This window comes from Sinocyclocheilus rhinocerous, unplaced genomic scaffold (assembly GCF_001515625.1).
Source record: "Sinocyclocheilus rhinocerous isolate Xijiao unplaced genomic scaffold, SAMN03320098_v1.1 scaffold955, whole genome shotgun sequence".
Classification (NCBI taxonomy): domain Eukaryota; kingdom Metazoa; phylum Chordata; class Actinopteri; order Cypriniformes; family Cyprinidae; genus Sinocyclocheilus; species Sinocyclocheilus rhinocerous.
Window position 1 is genome coordinate 867508 of NW_015646369.1, and position 9783 is coordinate 877290.

Consider the following 9783-nt stretch of genomic DNA (forward strand, 5'->3'; position numbering starts at 1 on the left):
TGTCAGACTTTCAAAATCCTTCATCACTTGAATTAAGATTATAATCATTTAATTTTAAAACACAGCCACCACAAAATCAGACCTTACTTTGAGATCATTCTGAGGTTAAATGCAGATTTAAAATCATAACAAGAAATAGTTTAATAGCTATGATACTGTTTTTGAAATCAAATCTTTGCATAGCTATGAAAGGGAACACTGGAATCTAACAATGCCATGGAAAAAACAAAACGGTTAATCTTAAAAAATAAAGCATATGCATAAACCCAAATAGGAAATAAAACAGTTATCGAATAAGCATGTGTCCTGAAACACTGGTGTCTCATATTTAATGGCAGTCACTGCAATTTATGAAACTGAGAAATCAAATAAATCTGTATGTGCGTGAAAAAAAATCTCTTTGTAATCGTTAACATTTTTTTATAACTGTAATTTAATTACACATTTTTTGTCAGTAACTGTAACTGATTACAGTTACATTTATTTTGTAATTAAATTATGTAATTCTGTTACATGTAACTAGTCGCTCCCCAACACTGGTGACCTCGAGCCCTAATAACGTAATAAGATGTTGCTATGGCGACGGAACGCACCTCAAACTCTTTGATGTTGTTAGAGGTGACGAGGAGTCCGATGCCGATGGGGATGAAGATGAGTCCGATCATGAAGAAGGCGGGCAGGACGGTTCCCGCCGTCAGAATGGGCTGCCAGGCGGGCAAACGCTGCTGTTTAAAGGCCGTGTTATCGGGCTTCTTGCTCTTGACAGCGCCGGGGCCGCCGGAGCCCACCGATCCCGGATGATGATCCTCATCCTTCGCGTTATAGCTGGACGCCATCATCGCTCCTAATCCTCTCGAGCCGCGCGGACAGCGAGCACACTACACGACAACTATTATATCGCTGCTATCGCTTGTGCTTATCGCGCCATTAACAGCAATAATGATTATTTCAGTAGCTCTGTTGGTCGTGGACAAGACGGTAAACAAGGAAGTACAGCAGCCAGTGGACTGAAAGCGACGTCGTGACGTCAGCAATGACACCCCTCCCCGACGTGACATTTCTGCGATGTACAAAAAAAAAAATCGTACTCATTACGGAAATGCAGTAGCCTAATAACAAACGTCTTGTCCAGATACAATGTTTTAAATCAGCATTAAGAGTGCTGGGTAATAAATGATTATATGTAATCTGGATTACGTCCAAAAATTAAGAAATAGCCTAGCTGCTTGTGACTAGGCCTACATTATATTACATTTTACAATAACCTACTCGTAATCAGACTACAGTTACATTTTTATGGATTACATGATTACATGTTATTCACACAGTTGCCATAAATCATTCACAATTTATTGATTCTCCCTAATTCTTCTTTTTCATCTTTTAAATTCTCCTTTCTAAAATAGCCTATACTGCCGTATAATTACACAAAAATTGAGAGAGCACGCAGCATTTGACTACTGGGTTTACTGTTTTAAGTGTTTTCTCGATGTTGCTTCTTTTAACCGTGTATTACTATATCTTTGGAAGGCTGGGATTTTAATGCACTTCATGTTGTTAATAACAAAGAATGGAATATATTTTCTTTCTCTTTGTGTTTTTATATCAATATGGTACAAGATTATCTTTAAATCAATGTGATAAACAAGTTAAGTCAAAAGTAATCTATAAAAGTAGTCTGATTATAGGCTATTACCTAAAACGTGTAATGTAATGAATTATGTTACTAACTTCAATTTTTGTCATGTAATTCGGAATCAGTGATGGACTACAATTTGTAAGAAATCTACTCAGCACTGAGCATTAACTACATACAGTGCATTCATTTTTTCCACATTACAATAATAATGAGAGCTTTTTCACAATAAAATCTTTATCTATCTATCTAATTTTTATGGTAATATTATATCAAGAAATATCCACACAAATATCAAGTGTAATTCAGTACCATTACCATCTGATACCATACCATTTTACTATTGTAGTACTTTAAATGGAGCCTCTGCTTGCTTTTGTGCTGCTACTTAGTAATATATTTTTGTAAATTGGAATTTCTTTAAAGTCATACACTTTTGCAGCCTTAGGCACAATAAGGCTTAAGGGAATGATGGTGACAGTTGGAAGACATTTGATTTTAAGCTTCATGGACTTGTTTACATGATTTGTGTATATGATTGCTTACAATTTATGGACCTCAACTTCAGTATATTCACTTCATTAAGTTTATGTTTGTAGATTTTCTGTTTTAAATGTCTGCAAGTGCACATTAAAAGCTGTTTTTCAAGTTATTAAATATATATATTTATAAAATATAAGTATAAATATTTTTTTCTTATTGTAATGTGTGTGTGTGTAAGAAGTGAAAAGAAAGACATTTTGACTCATCTGAAAGCAAAACATTTTTAGTTACAAACAGGTAATACAAATCCATTACAGATAATAATAATAATAATTCCTTACATTTATATAGCGCTTTTCTGGGCACTCGAGATCATACTCATTGGTGAGGCTCTTATCAATGCATTTCATTTCACAACAACAGTCAGAAAATGCTTGGTCTGATACGTACATTCCACAAAATGCTAAAATGATACACCATTAAACATCATGAACAATACTATTAAAATACATACAGTGGGTACGGAAAGTATTCAGACCCCCTTAAATTTTTCACTCTTTGTTATATTGCAGCCATTTGCTAAAATCATTTAAGTTAATTTTTTTTCCTCATTAATGTACACACAGCACCCCATATTGACAGAAAAACACAGAATTGTTGACATTTTTGCAAATTTATTAAAAAAGAAAAACTGAAAAATGCTCAGTATTTAGTAGAAGCACCCATTTGATCTAATACAGCCATGAGTCTTTTTGGGAAAGATCCAACAAGTTTTTCACACCTGGATTTGGCGATCCTCTGCCATTCCTCCTTGCAGATCCTCTCCAGTTCTGTCAGGTGGGATGGGGGTCTGAATACTTTCCGTACCCACTGTAATTTAGCAGACATTCTTTGTAAATAAAAATTTTCATTGATAGAAACCATTTTATTTAATCTGATATGCAGTTTTTTTTTACTGGATAAATATTCTTCAAATACATCTGTTGCAACCAAATAATTCTATAAACCCTTAAGAGATCTGTTACATGACCTCCATGCTGCCATCTGCTCGTGGACACTCAGTTTTGAACATTGAATGGCTGATTGTGTTTTAGTTCTGTGGTTAATTCAACATATTGTCACATTTTTAACTCACGTTTTTACTTGTCTTGAAAAAGAGTTGCTAACAAGTGTCTAAATGGGACTTAAGAGGGTTTTTGGGTTGTCGGATATTAAACGTCACCACACCTCAATACTCTATACTCTAATCAACTCACTAGTCGCTTTCACAGCCTAATTGTGTTTATATTTGTGCTCTTGCAAACTATTCCAACTCAAACTTTCAGGGAAAAAGGCTTTCTACATAAAGAAAGAGTTGTAGGAAGTTAAATCAGTGTGCCCTACAAAAAGGCATCATTACTGCAGCATTTGTGCTACTGTAAAAGCAATGTTGCCAAATCCCAAATCTTTCCCTAGTTCTTTCCCAAGAAAAATCTGTGTTTTCCCTTGCATCTCTGCAACACAACAATTGCAGAAAGTGACAATCAGATATACAAGACATAGTAAATGTAAACTTGTATATTATTTGTTCAATGCTCTCAGCCCTTCCCTCCACCCTGTAGGGCTCCATTAATGACAGCTGATTTTTTCAGGTCAGTGTGCATGGCTTGGTTCTCTGGATTTGTTTCCATTTTAACTCCTGTGGTGATTCCCAAAGCTCCAAGCACGGCTTTTCCAGTTTTCATTCCCCGAGACATTGGAATGCGACTGAACCCTGATCGTGCTGATGGGACATCAGTGATGGGCTGCTGTTGAGTAACAGAGCATGGATGTAAATCTTGGCCTTTCTTAATGTATAGATTAATCATATTCCTGCATGCATGGTTTAAAGGAACACTCCACTATTTTTGAAAATAGGCTCATTTTCCAACTCCCCTAGAGTTAAACAGTTGTGTTTTACCGTTTTCGAATCCATTCAGCCGATCTCCGGGTCTGGCGGTAGCAATTTTAGCTGCAGCTTATCATAGATCATTGAATCTGATTAGACCGTTAGCATCTTGCTCAAAAATGACCAAAGAGTTTCTATATTTTTCACCCTGAGAGCCACAAATAAAGAGAAAAGGTCTCCCCCTGGGTATCTTTTCTTCACTTCAAGTCCTCAAATGAGCTAACTTCACTTTATCATGACAGCTTCCTACCGGAGGACGTTCACCTCCTCAGTGGCCTTCAAGAAACAAAAAGCCACTGCAAAGGCTGGTATTGATCCAGCATTATTTGTTAATTATAATTATCAAAGAGCAATATTCAGTTGTCAGTGTTGTTGTTGTTTTTTTTTCTTGAGTGTCTCACTATAGTTCCCACAGTAAATGCACAAACTTGTTTACCTTCAATGGAATGCAAGTTGCTTTGGATAAACATCAAATGTATAGTGTTGTCATAAATAAATCATTACACTTAAACATATGTTGCAACAGTACATACAACATCTCCAACCTGTTCTGTTATTTCCTATTTATAATACTTCTTGTTGCATTGCATTGCTATTCTTGTTTTGACAACTGTATCTCTGCCATGGCATATGAAGTGAACTTTTCATTGGTTCTAAAACTAAAAGCTGCCTAGGTTTTAAGTAGCTATTTTGGTGTTAATAATTTTGGAAATTACAGTTATAGAGGAGTTGAGGTAAGCCTCCCAGACAGCAGCTCTGACTCAAACACATTATTTTTATTGCATCATACTCAAGTCATTGTTTTGAAGTAACATGAGCATGCTGTTAGAGCAAAGTGTAAATGTCTCATCATGGTGCACTTTTTGCTGGTGTTAAATGTTTTATTGCTGTCACAGCTGTTTTCACAACTTACGATTTTGACATATGTCCTCATCTCTCTCTAGAATCTGTTATTTGAATGTGGAAAAAAAATATCTTGATGTAATCATCAGTCCCATGTCACTAGGTTTCAGTTGCGGGTAGTTGTAGTTGTACTTAAAAGACCTTTTTGTAACTTTAAACGTTCACACACACACACAGTAAATAAAAATATAATATGTATTGGTCTGGGTTTTGTAATTTACATACTATATTACAAATATAAATATGTTGGGATATTCCCGACAACCCTACAGTGAAGAATGGATGAATGAAAATATTAGAATTATGCACACTGTTTATTTGTTATTTTAACCCATCCGTCCAGGATCATTTGCCCCACATTGTACAGGTTTGGTGTCAGGCACCTTCATTTTTAAACAGCGCCACGGGTTCTCAGCAGACATCAGACATTAGAATGGGCAGGCATTCACCCTGAACCACGAAATGATCATGTAGCTATGAGTTGGTTTTTTTTTTTCAGACAATGTGGTACTCATGTTAATGATTCACAAGTAGAGTAATTTGTGTGGTAATTGTCTGTCAGTGAAATTTCTTTTGATTCATGTAAACCTGTAGAGCATATGCACCACAGAAACCTATATAAAAACACAACACATTTTATTTTTTAATTAACTTTAAAAATATAACTAGATTTCAAAATAATTAATTAGTTATATAATAATAATATTTTTTTTATATTAAGAGGTCTGAATAAGTTGAAAAGAATATAAAGAAGGAAAATCAAATTGACTGAAGTATGTTGAGAGAAGCTGGTCAGAGGTAGAGTGTCTCTCTGGCACAGAAGGCCGTATGCGATTTAAAGGAACACTCCGCTATTTTTGAAAATAGGCTCATTTTCCAGCTCCCCTAGAGTTAAACAGTTGAGTTTTACCGTTTTCTAATCCATTTAGCCGATCTCCGGGTCTGGCGGTAGCAATTTTAGCTGCAGCTTATCATAGATCATTGAATCTGATTAGACCGTTAGCATCTTGCTCAAAAATGACCAAAGAGTTTCCTATTTAAAACTTGACTCTTCTGTAGTTCTGTATTACTTCTCATTCCGGCGTAATAATCAAGGAACTTTGCTGCCGTACCAGCAGGCACAATGATATTACGCAGCACCTGAAAATAGTCCCCAGCTAGGTAACTTCCAACGGAAGTCACGCTCCCTGTGCAAGCAGGTGGTCACGTTGGTTATGATGGCAGAAGTTAGCCTATTTTCAGGCGCTGCGTAATATCATTGCGCCTGCTGCACCCATGGTACGGCAGCAAAGTTCCTTGATTATTACGCCGGAATGAGAGTATAGTTCCTAGCCATATCGGCCTAGAAAATCGCAACTTTTCATTTTCCGTCGGTCTTAGTACACGATGTAACTACAGAAGAGTCAAGTTTTAAATAGGAAAAATATCGAAACTCTTTGGTCATTTTTGAGCGAGATGCTAACGGTCTAATCAGATTCAATGATCTATGCTAAGCTATAGCTAAAAGTGCTACCGCCAGACCCGGAGATTGGCTGAATGGATTCGAAAATGGTAAAACTCAACTGTTTAACTCTAGGGGAGTTGGAAAATGAGCCTATTTTCAAAAATAGTGGAGTGTTCCTTTAAATGAGACACTTACCACTGAGAGTGTGGGTCTGGCAGGTGCTTTAGTGACCTGTGTGATGGTGATGCTGCTCATCGCTTTGCTAGATGTTGATTTGCTGGCAGTCACACTGTGTGGTGAGCGTAGCACAGTTCCAGTACAAACTTCATTACACTCAGATGATACAGGAATAGATTTGGCCATGACGACTGAGCCATGGTCAGTGGTCTTCTTGAACTGTGATCCTAAGTGAATGTGAATTTTACTGTCTTCTGTGGTAACGACATTAGCATTTGACTTCTTGATAGGTGTGGGGACCATTCGTTTTTCAGGAGTCTCCTTAAATACAGCTCGACCTGTTATCATGTCCACAGACTCTTGGGAGCTGCTGATGGATGCAGTGGATACAGGAGATAACGATTTGTCCATAGAGGGAGACCTCATGATCTCTGCACTCTTTACTCTCGAGATTGAGGCAAAGGTCATTGGTAATCTAACTCTTTCTGGATTCTTTGGCTCTTTGGTTCGTTCATTTGTAGGATGGACGGTCGTCTGGGAGCTCTGAGTTTCTTGGGATAGTTTGGCAGGAGCTTGTTTGGTCAAGTCCTCAGAAAGGCCCATGCGATTCTGTAAGGTTGCCTCGTTGTTCTGAATATCTGGGATCACCTGAACGTTCAATGGATGGTCATACTTTTGGGACATGCTGACTTCAGAAGTTGCAGCCTCCCCACTGGTATCCAAAGATACTTCAGAAGCACTGATGTCTTTCTTCCTCGTCCAAGGAATCCAGGACTTCTTCACAGTATAGTCCCTGACTGTTGGAGGGTAAAGTTCGCGTACTGTTGGTCTCTGCGCTGGCTTCTTTAAGCTCCTCTGTTGCAGACTACTCATGATCCGGTTCTCCTCTTGGACGGACTTCTTAATGAATGCAGCAGGTGTGTCACTGTCAGCTGTCCTATTTTCAACTGAATCGGTTTGTACTCCAGTTGACGTCACTGGAACATCCATCATTCTGCTTCCTTTGGTGCTGGGCCGTAAAGTGCGGCTGTAGCGCTTGGTGACCTCAAGTTCTTTGGTAAGGTTTAGAACTTCAGTGCTAATGCTCTTTTTCTTGTCTTCCTCCTCTAGAAACCTCTGTTGCAGAACAGAATAATCCACCTGTAGCTGGGATAGCTCGTCTTCTTTGTTCATGAGCTCGTGAATCTTCTCCTTAAGGGCTTGCACATCTGCTTGAAGGTCTCTGGTTTTGACCTCCTCCATCGTGAACCGATGTCTCAGTTCAGCCTCTTGACAGCCCACCTCACCTTGCTCTATTACCTTAATCAACTCAGTTTGACTTATTTCTTGTACCTGCTGTGAAAGAGAACGTGCCTTTTCTTTCTCAGTTGCTAACAAATCATACTCTGGTTTGATCAGGTCTCGCTCAATGGCTTCGAGCTGTTGAAGACGGTTCATAAGTCTTTCAGTCTCCAAAGTCAACTCCTTAACTTTATTCTCATCTTTTCCATGTGCATTTGAGACACTCTGCAGGTCCATCACCTTTTGAAAAGACTCCCTTTCTTCTTTGTTCATGGTACTGTGCTTCATTATACCATGCTTGGAGCTCAGATCTTTGCATTGTTCTTCTGTTTTGAAAAGCTTTCGCTTTATTTCATCTCTCTCTTTTACAAGAGCAGCTATCTTCAACTCCATCTCTGACTTTAGTTTCAGATGCTTCTTGCTCTCCTCTATTAACCTCTCAGTAACCTCCATGACTTTCTCCTGCTCTGCCTTATAGAGTTGGTTCAGTTCATCTCTCTTCTTTTCCTCAGACCTAATTCTGTCTGCCATGTTCTTGTGCTCATTAACCATTATTACAGTAACTGATTTGAGTTTCAAAAGATCCTCTTTTAAATCTAATTCATCCTTTTCCAGTTTCAGCTCAGACGATTCAAGCTCCTTCATGCGGATTTTAACGCTCACAAGTTCGTCTGTTAGGTCTTTAGTCCAGCTTTTCTCCTTTTCCAAAGCTGCCTGCAACTGGGCACATTCCGTCCTGCCCATGTTGAAGGTCATCTCTAGTGTCTCTAACTGTGTCATTCTCTGTTGCAGTTTTTCCACCTCTAGCCTCAGGTCCTTATTCTGAGCCTCCTCAGCCAGAAGCATCTTCTTCAACTCATTGCATTTGTTCTCAGTTTTGGTGATCTCTTCATCTTTACCCTCCATTTCCAGAATTATTTTGCGCAAAGTCTCAAGTTCTGCCATCAAATTTGAGTTGCCACATTCACCCTTTCTGATCTTGTCCTTTAAAGCCTGGAGCTCCTCTGCTGATTTCTGAAGAGCTTCGTTGGTCTCTTCAAGCTCCTTGAGTTTGTGTAACAATTCCATCTGTTTCTGGGACAGCTGCTGATGTTCAGATTCTTGACTGGACCGTTTTGCAGACATCTCCTCTTGCTCTTTTGCAAACTTAGAAGTTCTTAGCTCCAGCTCAACCTCAAGATCCAGGATTTTCTGGTTGTCTTCCTTTGCTTTTCTCTCTGCCTCATGTAGTTTCTTCTCCTTTTCCTCGAGTTTTTGAAGAAGATCTTGTATTTTGTGGCTCTGTTTGTCGATTTTCTCCAAGTGAAGTTCTCGCTCATCAACCATCATGAGTGCAAATGACTTCAGCTTAACCAGCTCTCCAGATGTTCTTTGCATACGTTTAGAAAATTCTTTTTCCTTCCTTATTTGGTATGCTTTTTCTTGTTTCAGCAACCGTTTTAACCTAGTGAAAAATAAATAAGTATAACTGTAGAATAAGTAAGTATTACTGACTTAATGTATTGACTTAGTTGTGCTTATCTTATGCTTATCATTTAGACGAAAGAATTAAACAAATAGTTACAAAATAACAACAAATAATTATTAGTCAAACTGAACTTTCATTAATACACAATCATATAAGTAAAAAATTAAATGTCTAACAATATTGTATTTTAATATAAAAAGTCAGAATTTTACTGTACATGTAATAAAAAAATAAGCCAATAAGTCATGAAATTGTCAATAAGTCATGAAAATCAAGCGTAAGCGTTAGTTCTGGCAGGTCACGTTAGTCAAGCTCGCATCAGCTGATTCTCAGCTGATCCCCATCTACCTATAGGAATACGACACCTATCTAAGCATTCATATATAAGGTCCCTCAGTATTATCAGCAGTTTTCGCATTGCTCAATAGCTAATTACCCTCCTCCATCCCCAACTCCTCCTCTGT

General features: G+C 38.0%; 2 protein-coding genes across 2 annotated transcripts in view; both read right to left on the bottom strand.

Moving 5' to 3' along the window:
* Positions 1 to 1041, bottom strand: part of LOC107707657 (cell cycle control protein 50A-like) — a 10112-nt gene extending 9071 nt beyond the window's left edge. The window contains exon 1 of the mRNA XM_016511737.1: positions 594 to 1041. Coding sequence (XP_016367223.1) covers positions 594 to 839 — 246 coding nt within the window. The 5' untranslated portion in view covers positions 840 to 1041. The remainder of the gene's footprint in view (positions 1 to 593) is intronic.
* Positions 1042 to 3696: 2655 nt separating this feature from the next.
* Positions 3697 to 9783, bottom strand: part of LOC107707667 (filamin-A-interacting protein 1-like) — a 23813-nt gene continuing 17726 nt past the window's right edge. The window contains exons 5-6 of the mRNA XM_016511746.1: positions 6589 to 9295; positions 3697 to 3906 (exon numbers count right to left, since the gene is read on the bottom strand). Coding sequence (XP_016367232.1) covers positions 3697 to 3906; positions 6589 to 9295 — 2917 coding nt within the window. The remainder of the gene's footprint in view (positions 3907 to 6588; positions 9296 to 9783) is intronic.